At 38.1% G+C, this 13,506-nt stretch overlaps 1 protein-coding gene across 1 annotated transcript in view; it reads right to left on the bottom strand.

The window, feature by feature from the left end:
- LOC150078004 (protein diaphanous-like) overlaps positions 1-13,506 on the bottom strand; it is a 278,573-nt gene that overhangs the window by 113,508 nt on the left and 151,559 nt on the right. The window contains 1 exon segment of the mRNA XM_090384426.1: positions 1,497-1,660. Coding sequence (XP_090240552.1) covers positions 1,497-1,660 — 164 coding nt within the window.

Raw genomic sequence — 13,506 nt, 5'->3', positions numbered from 1 at the left:
GGGCACTGACAAAGAAAGTGTGAACATGCTATGGATGAGAACAGACAGATGAGCAAGTTAAATAGGAAATAATTTATTTTTGTTGAATACTGAAAACAAGAAAATCTTGGTCATTTTCTTTCCTTTAGAATAAGAAATGATAGAAGAAAGGAAGTCACTAAGATTTGTTAGTTATGGTAGAACAAAAGATTGTATTGTCGGTAATAATAATAATAAAAAAAATCTACAGGTTAGTGAAAATTCTAGGCGAGGGGTTGTGAATTTTACATAAAGGTAACACAAAAGAGAGGCTTGCACTGACACCCACTGTAATTCTTGAAGTGTCTGACAACTCTGCCACTACTATCTAGGTTTACTGAAACAAGTCTGTAACACTCATGTCTTTTCATTAGCCTGACAAGTAGAAATCTATAGGGCATGGGCCATTTTAAGGTCCTGTAATTTTTCTTCCATCATCAAGTTAGTCTTAAGTACCAAGACTGCAAAATACACAAAAGTACACACGAAGTGTAGACAGAAATAAGACTTCTGATTAAGTAATCAACACAAACTGCATTAGCAGTAAAAAACCTTCAATGTGTGGTGCACTATGGCCATAGTTGCCGATGCACCCAATAAATCCCGAGACAAACAAACCTTCAAAGTGTGATGATGCAGTGCACATGTAATGTTCCAATGTTTTTGTTACATTTGGGGCAAATATCCTGCAGTAATAGCAGTTACTGTGCCAAATTCAGAACTCTTGAAAATATTATAAGGGAGTTCTGCAGTTTAAATTTAAAAAAAAAAAAAAAAAAAAAAAAAGTTCTGTTATATATTCCAATGTGATCACTAATAGAGGAGTTCACAATTATTTCAATAATGAATAAAATTTTTAACCATATATAACAGTCATATCAATGATAATGACTATGCTTAATCTTACGTGTTTTGATCTTTTTTTCATCTTTCAGTTAATTGTGCTTGGTTTACAAAATTAGTGACAACAGTAATGAAGTTTGATAATGTCATCTGTGCTATTCACTTAAGAGTTTGCCAACATCTGCACATTTCATGAAAAAACTAAACACATCCAAACTTAGCCATGTAAATGGGATTGTGACTGCATCAGTACCATTTATACTTGCTTGCAACTAATTAAAGAAATGTATAAAGTCTAGATTGTAGCATGGACATGATACAATCTAGACTGCAATTCTGTTGTATTTCTGATTGTGTGTGCTTTGTAAATTTCTACTACCAATGAGGCAACATAAGAAGCTATAATGATCTCTTGTATATGTCTAAAAAATGGAGAGCATGGGTATTCTGGGCAATGCAATTCAGAAAACAAACAAAAAAATTAACTACAAAAAAACTTTAGAAAGATGCAGAAATTATTCAATTCAATATTTAAAGAAATAATTTAAGATATTTCTTTTTTTAAAAATCATAAGATATAGCAAGTATGTATATGGTAGTTTTTGAAGATTATAATATTTTAGAAATTAGCTTACTGCAGAAGTAATTCCTAACTGTCTTTCATATTCCTTCTGTCTGCTCTCACTTTGGGCCAGTTTAGCTTCAAATTCTTGTTTTGCAGTCAGAGCTTCTTCTAATTTTTTGGCAAGTTCACCAGATGAGCGTTCTTCCTCTTGTTTTGCTTTATCTACCAGAGTTTCTGAAATGCAAAAATAACAATTTTCTTCCATTATGTAGAATAAGCTTTCACACAGATGTCTTGTCATTAAATTAAATCATTGTCATTAAATCACATTTTTATGCATTTTGTTGGTATTCTGTTAAAAGAGGCTGAAATTAATGTTTAATTGAGGGCCAGGTAAATGTGCATAACATGAATTTGCGATTTCCTTTTAATATCAAACTTCTCACTGAATATGAAAGAATTCCAATTTCTAGCTTGACTTCAAGTACAGTGCTATACTCCGAAGCCATGCTTTAAACGAACTTTTTCTATTGACAAGTATTTCTTGGAAATTGAAAAAAATTGCTTCCACCACTGCTTTAAAGAAATAGCTCATACTATGAACCAGTATGCACCTGTTTGTCAAACTGTATTCTAAGTGAACAGCAATTTTTACATGCCATTAATACATATCTATATAAGATCCATGAAATGAGTCTGAAATGAATAAATGTTTAAAAACTAACTGGTATCATTTCGTTTACTGCGATAAAGTGAGTACAAAGCTTCCACAGCTTTCACCCACTTATGTACACCAACTTAGGAAACTGCATGCAGGTGTGGAATGACCACATTTTGGCCTGCATTCATTTGAATTTCCAGCACATGGTACAATTGCAGTACTAAAAGTATTAATGTAACTGTACTGAAAGTGATTAAACACCCAGAAAAGAGAGTACATGCTGTTGACAGTGTGCATGCAATGAATCTTCCACAATGTGACTGCACACACTGCTTGTGGACAAAAAAAATAAGTTTTAAATGTACAGCAGTAATAAGTGCTAAGGGTATAATGTCCAAGGCCATCTGTCTAGAAAAGATGGAAGGAGCATCAAAACCCAAATGCAGTGCTCCTAGTCTATTTTTCTTACAGGAAAAGCTAGAAGTTTATATAAAAAGGTAAGAAAAATTAATCAGCACTTGTGCTAAATTAACCATTTAACACAAGTGTTGGCCAGTTAGATCACTTTAAAAGTGTAATAATGTTAATATAATTGGAGAACGGAAGCTGCAGAAGCAGCAAATAAATTTTATAAAAATTAATTAACCTGGAATCAGTCAGTTGGATAATTCAAGAAAATTCCAGAAGTGTCAGTTAATTATTGCACAGTTAGGAAAAATTCATAATTAAGTTAAACCTAATTATATCCTTGTGTTGACTGACTATATCATATACAATATTGATAATAGGCTCTCATTACTGCTGTGTACTTTACTCCAATCACTCTCTGACTTCATAACATTGATGCATAATCTGAAATCAAACTGTTGATGTGCATGCTTCAAGTTTCATGTGGTGAGCACTCCTGTTGCTGATAAGTTTGTGCAAAGCATTTGTCGAGGCACACAGGTTTTAAATTTCCATTTACTTGCCAATAGGTCTAAATGGAGTTTTAATTTTCAAAAATTAAAAATATGTTTTTAATACAAAACATGAATTTTTCACAGATGAGTTCAGAAAAGATTGAAAATATAGGTGGCATCAAATAAATAAATTTTGAATTATTTTTCGCTGATTTTTCCTGTGCACGAAGAATTTCAAATTTTTGTGCACCTTAACTCAGGTGCAAAGGTCACAGTTATAGTCCAAAAGGGCTTAGAGACATTGATGAAACAGCTTTATACTGGAAGAAAATGCCTAGTAAAACTAATGGGCCAGCCAGGGTGCAGTAGACAACATGCATGGCCAGACGTAAGGAAATTGCAGGTTTGAGTCCTGTATGCAGCCACACAAAAAAGCATGTCCTATTAATAATTTCATATGTATGCAATTCACAACAAATTTATACACTCCTCTGGCCTTCGCTGTCTAGAGAATTAAGATATGGATTTCAAGCAACCAAAGTTCATTGCACTCTTCTATGTAGTTAAAATGCAAGCAAATTTTAAATTACAACCTTTAATGGTTTTACAATTCTGAAATCTGAAAAGCCTTATGGAAGGGGAGGGACTACAAAGAACACCTTCTGGTAATTTGGTATCAAAACGAAAAGTTTGAGTAATAGGTGCTATTTTATTGAAAAATTTCATTAGGAATTGCTGAAAAGAAACAAAGAAATACTGAGCAAGAAATAATCTTGACTTCAAAATTCTTTCTTATACTTTCAAAAGCATTTTCTCTTATAGACGAAGCCTTAGCACTTGAAGAAAATGATCCTGATCAGTAATGCAAATAATGTCAAGAGGTATAATCAAGGTCTTTGGTTGCTATAATTAAATTTAAAAAGGAAATTTAATCAATCAAAATAATAATCTCTTCATACTAAAGAAAAAAAAAATAAGTAAAATAAAAAAAAATTAAAAAAAGTACATTTCGAACCTTAAAAATACTACTGTTTGCAAAGTTCACAGTTCAAAAATATATATGTACAGTATCTGTACTTTTCTACAAATTATATGTTGTAATAGAATTAAAATTTATGCAGCATAATAAAATACAGTACAGAGTGTGGCAGATATTAGCATTAGCAAGGGCACATGATACAAAAAAACAAGCTTATATAGCACAGCCAAAAAAAAAAAACAACCCCCTTCTCATTTCACCCATCCACTCCAAATGTTTGTCTAGTTCTGCCTTGAATCTGTTTAAGCTATCAAACTTCTACAACAACAGATGGAAGTTTTTTCCAGCAATCTACCACCCAATGGCTAAAGGCAAACCTCCGCACATCTATCCTACAACTGACTTTCCTCAATTCGAATTTATGCCCTCCCAGGCGATTATTCTAAGCAAGAGGAAGAACCCCATAAGCATGGAGCATGCTCAAACCATTCAAGGTTTTATACACCTCAATCATATCACCTCGCAGGTTATTGTTATTGTTATTTGGTTTTTTTTTAGGAGCATTAGCAACTAAGGCCATATTGCTCCGGGATATGCGGTGGTCATTTCCCTGACCTTTCCGCATCCTCCGTATTTGGTGGTGACGGGCTTGAACCCCGGTCTAATCAAGAAGCGTGTGCTATGCACTGCTGCTCCTTCCCACCTGGCTACGGAGTCGCCTACCTCGCAGGTGCTTAGTCTTCTGACACTGTAATTTGCAAAACTTAAGCCTTTCTTAGTAAGAGCAACTCTGTTCCATTCACTAATCTTGTTGCCGTTCTCTGTACTCATTCCAACAGCTCTACATCCTTCTTAAAATGAGGCCTCCAGACCTTTATACAATACTTAAGATGTGGCCTGACCACTGCCTTATACAAGGGGATAATCATCTCCTTATCCCTGGCTAGAAAAATTGCTGTATATCATTGACAAGACACTATTACTATTAGCTACTCTTGCAGACTGTCTGCACTGCTCAGAAAACTTCATATCTGCCTGCGCAATTACCCCCCCCCATTTCCTTTTCTCTCTCTACCAGTGTCAGTGTAGTACCACATGGTTGATACATTACTCTCGGTTTACTGCTTCCCATATGCAGTACTTTACATTTGTCAATGTTAAGCTTTAGTTGCCACCTCTCAACCAATTTACTCAACTTTTCTAGATCCTGTTGCAGCAGCATACTGTCATTAGTGTCATCAACAACCCTGCCGACCTTCGTATTGCCTGTAAACTTGGACATTAAGCCTGATATACCATCATCAATATCATTAATTATTACAAAAAACAACAATGGACCCTGGGGGACTCCACTAATAACATTAGTCCACAAAGAGAAGTACCCATTGATTATCACTCTGTCTTCTCCCACTCAATCATCCCTTTATCCATCTTATGGTTTGCCAAATGTTTTTTGTAATTGGTTATCCAGTTTTCTTTCTAATCGCTCACTGAGGGTGATGGTAGATGGCTCTCTGTTTTCTAACTTCTCCACTAATGCTGGTGTCCCCCAAGTTTCAGTTCTTTCCCTCATTCTTTTCCTCTCTTGTATATTAATGACCTTCTTCCATTGACTGGCAATCCTATCCACAGTTTGCCAATGAAAGTACATTGCATTCCACTTTCCAATTTGATAAACCTTGCCCTGCTCAATCAGCTTCAACTTCTTGAATATCCGCTACCAATTCCTTAAATGACGATCGCCAGTGGTGCAAAGACAACTTAGTTGATTTCAACCCTTCTAAAACTCAGTCTCGTCTTATATCTCGCAAAAAAGATTCTTCTGTTCCAATGCATATCTTTGGTGACACTTCGATTTCTAGGCAAGCCGATATATCTCTTTTGGGGATTACTACGACTTCTAATCTCTCTGGGCACAAGCACATTACAAATATTGCTTCCTTTGAATCTAAAAAACTTTGTTTTTCCTCTTTTGCTCCCGACATTACTTTTCTTCCAAACAGCTGTTCACTCTGTACAAATCGCAAATTTGCCCTGCCATGGAATATTGTTTTCACATCTGGGGTAGTGCCCCCAAAACCTCTCTCAGGCTTCTAGATTTCATTCAGAAGAGGGCAGTTAGGTTAATTAATGACTCCTCTTTAACAGAGTCTCCCACTCGCTGTCTCAGATGTACTGTTTCTGCTGCATGCCTTTTCTACGGATACTTCCATGGGCAGTGTTCTTCTGAACTGGCTTCTATAATTCCTACTCTCTCTTTCAAAACAGTCCAAACACGTGCCAACACCAATTTACTGTCCAACTTCTAATTCACAGAGCCAACTATTCATCTTCTTCATTTAATCATTCAACTGCAGTTTTCTGGAACAATCTTCCTTCATGTGTCTTTCCTGAAAATTAGTTAAAATAACTAAATGCACAAGGAATAATACATTAAGAGTTTAATATCTATATAATTGTACTTGTTAACAGGAGAGACTGCTTCTACAGGGATGGGATACACTTAAATAGAAAGGGTGCAAGAATGTTTGCTGATGCTATCGAGGCAGTGTTAGGAGGGTCGGAAAACTGCTAGATTGGGGGGATACAAGGACTAATAGATTAACAGTAGCCACTGGCAGAGGAGAAAGTGATTCTTGCACTGCTTCTATTGGAATGAGCAGCAGCCTGGAAAATAAGATGCAGGATATTTCAGAGACTGCTGGGAACCATTGGGGTACAAGTAAACACATGGGTTGTGTTAGGGTGGCTAAGAGGAAGAGCAGGTGCATGTATACTTGCGTGTACACCAATGCTAGGAGTCTAGTAAATAAATTTGATGAATTGCTCAAAACATCAAAGGCAGATATTGTTGGGATTTCAGAGACGTGGTGTCACACAGATATAAGGAATGCAGAACTGGAATTTGGGGAGTACAATGTCTACAGAAAGGATAGACAGGATAGGAAGGGAGGAGGGGTTATGCTATTAGTTAAGAAACACATAAAATCCAAGGAAGTGAAGCCAGTCGACATCGCTGGACAGTGCAGTGTCGAGTCAGTTTGGTGTGACATAAGCATTGGGAGATCAAAATTGAGAGTAGGAGTGTGCTATAGGCCTAATGACTCTGATGAGTATAATAAGAAACTGTACAGAGAAATAGAGTGGGCCAGTAAATCAGAGTCTTATTATGGGGGATTTTAATTTCCCAGATATTGACTGGAATTTGAGGGCTGGTCACTCACACACTAGCAAGGCTTTTGTGGATTTATTGGATGATTGTTTTCTACATCAGCACGTTCAGGAAGCAACTAGAGGGAGTAATACTCTTGATTTGATTATCAGTAGTGATTCTTCATGCATTAAGAATCTGCAGATAAATGAACCACTAGGTGGCAGTGATCACAGCGTTCTGAAGTGGGATTTACTCAAATAGGTAACTACCATTAGAGGTAAAGGGAAGGGGGTATTGCTTTCGTAAAGGCGACTACGGTGGACTGAGACAGTATTTAAATTCTATACAGTGGGATCAACTGATGATGTTACCAACAGCAAATTCAAAATGGGAAGCATTCAAATAACTTATCTTGGAAGCTACTAGGCTTTACATACCAACTAAGAAATATTGTTCAAGGTTTAGGCCTAAATGGATGACAGATGAACTAATGAGGCATATGGCAGAGAAGAAAAATGCTTGGGATACATACAAATTAACACGTGACACAGAAGCCTATGATAGATACAAGTTGATCTGTAACCAAGTTACAAAGGAGGTTAGGCAGGCAAAGGCAGATTACGAGAAATCCTTGGCAAAGGATGCAAAGAAAAACAGAAAAGAGTTCTTTACTTATGTAAACTCTAGAAGGAAGGGGATGAATCAGATTGGTCCACTTGATATCGATGGGTTAACTGTTGATGATCCTGCTCAGGTAGCTAACAAACTAAATGAATATTTTGCATCGACATTCACACATGAGGAGTTATTCAGCGAGGGGAATGCCAGAGGTGTATTCAACTCTGGCAGTAAGCTAGAAAATCTTGTAATAACTGAGAGTAAAGTGGAGGAGAAATTGTTGAAGATAAACACAAGAAAGGCACTGGGGTGGATGGAATCTATCCAGTTATATTAAAGGAGGCAGCAATGGAAGTAAGCAAACCCTTAGCCATAATTATGAGAGCTTCCTTGGATTCAGAGGAGGTACCCATGGACTGGAGATGTGCAAATGTGACCCCAATTCACAAAGGGGGATCAAAGGCTGACACAAGTAATTATAGACCTGTGAGTTTAACTTCTGTTCCCAGAAAATTAATGGAAGCACTGGTTAAAGAAGCACTGCAGGATCATCTAGACAAGACTTCAGTTATAGCTCAGACACAGCATGGTTTTGTTAAGGGGAAGTCTTGCCTGACCAATTTGATTGGATACTATGATGCAGTCACACAAGAACTGGATGCAGGGAATAACTTTGATATTATATACTTGGGTCTTAGAAAGGCTTTTGATACTGTTGCACATTGAAGACTGCTGCACAAATTGGAGCAGTGTTGCATTGGAGGCAAATTGCTGCTATGGATAAGAGGATGGTTGGGGGGGGAGAAGACAGAGAGTGGTAATCAATGGACACTGCTCATCGTGGACTAATGTTATTAGTGGAGTCCCTCAGGGTTCAGTATTGGGGCCTTTATTGTTTTCTGTATTTATAAATGATATTGATGATGGTATATCAAGCTTAATGTCCAAGTTTGCAGACGATACGAAGGTTGGCAGGGTTGTCAAGGACACTACTGACACTATGCTGCTGCAACAGGATCTGGAAAGGTTGAGCAGATGGGCTGAGAGGTGGCAAATGAAGTTTAATATTGACAAATGTAAAGTACTACATATGGGAAACAGCAACCCCAGAGCAACGTATCAACTCTGTGGTACTACACTGACAGTGGTAGAGAATGAAAGGGACCTGGGGTGGTTGTGCAGGCAGATATGAAGTTCTCTGAGCAGTGCAGACGGGCTGCAAGAGTAGCTCATGGTGTATTGTCAATGATATATAGGAATTTTTCTAGCAGGGATAAGGAGGTGATTATTCTCTTGTATAAGGCAATGGTCAGGCCACACCTAGAGTACTGTATACAGGCCTGGAGACCTCATTTCAAGAAGGATGTAGAGCTGCTGGAACGAGTACAGAGAAGGGCAACAAGATTAGTGAATGGAACAAAGGGGTGCTCTTACGAAGAAAGGCTTAAGTTTTGCGAATTACAGTGTCTGGAGACTAGGCACCAGCGAGGCGATCTTATAGAGGTGTACAAAGCCTTGAATGGTTTGAGCATGCTCAGTGCATGATGGGATTCTTCCTCTTGCTCAGAATAATCACCTGAGAGGGCATAAATTCAAATTGAGGAAAGACAGATGTAGGATAGATGTGCTGAAATTTGCCTTTAGCCAGTGGATGGTTGGTAGGTGGAACAGACTTCCATCCCTTGTCGAGGAAGTTGATAGCCTAAATAAGTTTAAGGCTCGGCTGGACAGGTATTTCGAACGAACAGAGGGGTGAAGTGGCAGTGGTTATTTTTTTATTTAACTTTAATTTTTTTGGCTGATGCTGCATAAGCTTGCTTTCTTGCATCAAATGCCTCTACTAATGCTAATAATATCGGGGTGTAGATACACCATAGACAACTCTTAAAAACTACAAAGTAGCTGTTGTAGGCATCATTTGCTCTTTCTCATGTTGTGCTCTGCCTTCACGATGAGTTTCCATGATATTGCACTACCTCGAATAAGTAACGCTTCACTAATAGAGAAGACTATTGTTACTTATTCTCAGTGAGTACCACCACCCAGACATGTTTCAAGGCTATTGGCCTCTCATCAGTGGGTGGGCAGGTACCCTGGTATTGCAGACATGACGATCCATTTGCAAAGATAATCACACAATATGAGAGATGCCGAAAGGTGTATATGACAATATTTAAAATAACTAAATGCACAAGGCATAATACAATAGCCTTGAAACATGTCTGGGTGGTGGTACTCACTGTGAATAAGTAACAATAGTCTTCTCTATTAGTGAAGCATTAGTTATTCGAGGTAGTGCAATATCATGGAAACTCATCGTGAAGGCAGAGCACAATATGAGAAAGAGCAAATGATGCCTACAACAGCTACTTTGTAGTTTCTTAAGAGTTGTCTATGGTGTATCTACACACCGATATTATACCGAAAATTAGACTGCAGAAGTTCAAGTCTAATGTCAACAAATATCTTTTCAACCTCCAACCCAAGCATGATACTAAGTACTATAGATTCAAATACCTCTCGTGTTTGGAGTTCTCATTAAGGAAAAAAAAAAAAAAAAAAAAAAAAAAATTGGCACTAATGACCTTAAGAGTAAGAGATCTGCAGGTTTACTTAACAAGTACAAGTCAACGGTGAAAAAAAGTCGTGAGTGGGGTTAAATTTGAAAGTGTCTGCAATTCTGCCCAGACACGACAGAAGGGAGTATACGATGAGAGCCTTGTCAATCCATTCTGTCCTGGAGAGATGGTGCAAGGCTCACAAGTTAGAATTTTTTTCAGCATGGTCTCTGATTGCTAACAGGAGAGACTGCTTCTACAGGGATAGGATACACTTAAATAGAAAGGGTGGGTTGAAGAATATTTGCTGATGCTATCGAGGGAGTGTTAGGTGGGTTGGAAAACTGCTAGCCTGGGGGGGGGGTATTAATAGACTAGAAGATTAACAGTAGCTGCAGTCAGTGGCAAAAGTGATTCTTGCACTGTTTCTATTCTATTGAGCAGCAGCCTAGAGAGAACGTTGCTGGGGATTTCAAGAGCTGCTGGGAGTCATCATGGAACAAGTAAATACATGGGCTGTGTTACTAACTAAGAGTTAGAACAGGTGCATGTATACCAATGATAGAAGTATAGTAAAGAAATTTGATGAATTTGAAGTGCTGATCAAAGCATCAAATGCAGATATTGTTTGGATATCAGAGACATGGTGTCACACAGATACAAGCAGTGCAGAATTGGAATTTGGGGAGTACAATTGTGTACAGAAAGGACAGGGTAAAAAGGAAGGGGTTACACTGTTAATTAAGAAACAAAATCTAAGGAAGTGCATCCAGTTGACATGGGCGGACAGTACTATGTTCAGTCTGTTTGGTATGACATAAACACTGGAAAAGGGAAAATGGGAGTGGGAGAGTGTTACAGGCCTAATGACACTGATCAGTACAACGAACAGTTGTGCAGAGAAATAGTGGGCCGATAAATCAAAATGTCTTGTAATGGGGGATTTTAAATTTACAGATATCATATACTTGGATTTCGGGAAAGCTTTTGACACATGGAAGACTGTTGTACAAATTGGAGCAGTATGGTATTAAGGGCAAGTTGCTGCAATGGATAAAGGGATTGTTGAGTGGGAGATGGCAGAGAGTGGTAATAAATGGACACTGCTCTTCGTGGATTAAAACTACTACTAGTGGAATTCCCCAGGATTCCGTGCTGGGCCCATTGTTGTTTGGTGCATTTATCAATGATATCGACGAAGGTATATCAGGCTTAATGTCCAACTTTGAAGATGATACAAAGGTTGGCAAGGTTGTTAATGACAGTAAAGACAGGATGCTACTGCAACAGGATCTAGAAAAGTTAGATAGATGGGCTGAGAAGTGACAGCTGAAGTTTAAAATTGACAAATGCAAAGTACCACACATGGGTGGCAGTAACCCAAGAGAAATATACCTCCCTGAGTGTGGTATTACACTCAGGGAGGTGAAGAATGAAAAAGACCTAGGGATAATTGTGCAGTCCAATATAAAGTTCTCTGAGCAGTGCAGATGGGCTGCCAGAGCAGGCCATGGAGTTTTGTCAATGATATAAAGGAATTTTGCTAGCAGAGACAAGGAGGTGATTATCCCCTTGTATAAGGAAATGGTCAGACCAAACCTTGAGTATTGCGTACAGCTCTGGAGACCTCATTTTCGGAAGGATGTAGAGTACAGAGAAGGGCAACAAGATTGGTGAGAGGAACAAAGGGATGCTGTTGTTGTTATTTGGTTTTTAGGAGCATTGGCAACTAAGGCCATATTGCTGAGGGATATGCGGTAGTCATTCCCTGACCTTTCCACATCCGCCGTATTTGGTGGTGACAGGCTCGAACCCTGGTCTAATCAAGAAGCGTGTGCTACGCACTGCTGCTCCTTCCCACCTGGCTACAGAGGCGCCGCAAACAAAGGGGTGCACTTATGAAGAAAGGCTTAAATTCTGCAAGTTGCAGCATCTGGAGACTAGGCACCTGCGAGATGATCTGAGTGAAGTGTATAAGGTCTTGAATGGTTTGAGCAGGCTCAATGCTGATGGGATACTTCCTCTTGCTGAGGTTAGGCACCTGAGGGGGGCATAGATTCAAATTGAGGAAAGACAGTTGTAGAATAGAAGTGCAGAAGTTTGCATTTAGCCAGCAGGTAGTTGATTACTGGAACAGGCTTCCATCTGTTGTTCTGGAAGTTGATAGCTTAAATAAATTTAAGGCTGAACTAGACTAACATTTGGGGTGACCGGATGGGTAAAATGGGAAGGTTTCTTTTTTATTCTTTTTTGGCTGATGCTGTGTAAGCTTGCTTTCTTTCATCATTATGCCTCAACTACTGGTAATATCCAATATTTATCTCACCTACAACAAAGACCAAAAAATACCTTAATCCATTAGAGTCCTCCCCCCATCTCTTGAAAGTAAAGCCTTTTGACTATAGAAATTTCTTTGGACATTACCTATTTTATGTAAGTAGTGACATTGTGTTCACTACTTACTACTGGTCTCAGCACTGTCAAATTTTGGTGCAGTTTGGATCCTTGATGAGAATCAGGTTGAGAGTATTAGGGTCACCTTGCACTTTGTCATATGTTAATAAATAACGTTTTAATAAATAACAATCACCCAGATCATACAAGAAACTATTTCCACATGGTGTATTTCTGGTGCATAATGAGACGATCACAATTGCTTGCCCATTCAAATTGTCTAAAGAAATTTTTATCATACACTCCTCAGAATTGTTTGGCTTGTAGCATACCCTTTCCCCACTATTTACTTGCCCTCAGTGTAAGTCAATCCACAATAGACAGACTCAATGCCTGTCTGAACTTGATCTGATTCTTAGAATGTTCTGATAACTTTCAAAGCACTTTTGATAAGAAAAATGATTCCCCTCCCTTCCAACCTTCCTTATGTTTCCTAATTCTTTTCCTCAATTGAATCAGAACTTTATTATAATAGTCTCAGTTTACTCTGCTCATGGTGATCTCAAAATGAATGATACCATGAATATCAGAGGGGAAAAAAGCAACACTATTTGTGCAATTGGCCAAACTTGTCCTGACTTAATTCTTCACCCTTAATTAATTCTTAACACATTGACTTAACTGTTGATGCATTCCAAGGTTTTCCAACAAATTCAACTGGCATGACCCAAAGGGGATTTTCAGTCAATCAATAATTAGAATGAATTTTTTTTGCATATTTTATCATAGCCTGAATTTGAAGGTTGATCTGAAT

Source organism: Mastigoproctus giganteus, chromosome 11, assembly GCF_048544385.1.
Source record: "Mastigoproctus giganteus isolate SK-2022 chromosome 11, ASM4854438v1, whole genome shotgun sequence".
NCBI lineage: Eukaryota > Metazoa > Arthropoda > Arachnida > Uropygi > Thelyphonidae > Mastigoproctus > Mastigoproctus giganteus.
This window is presented reverse-complemented; position numbering and strand designations above follow the sequence as displayed.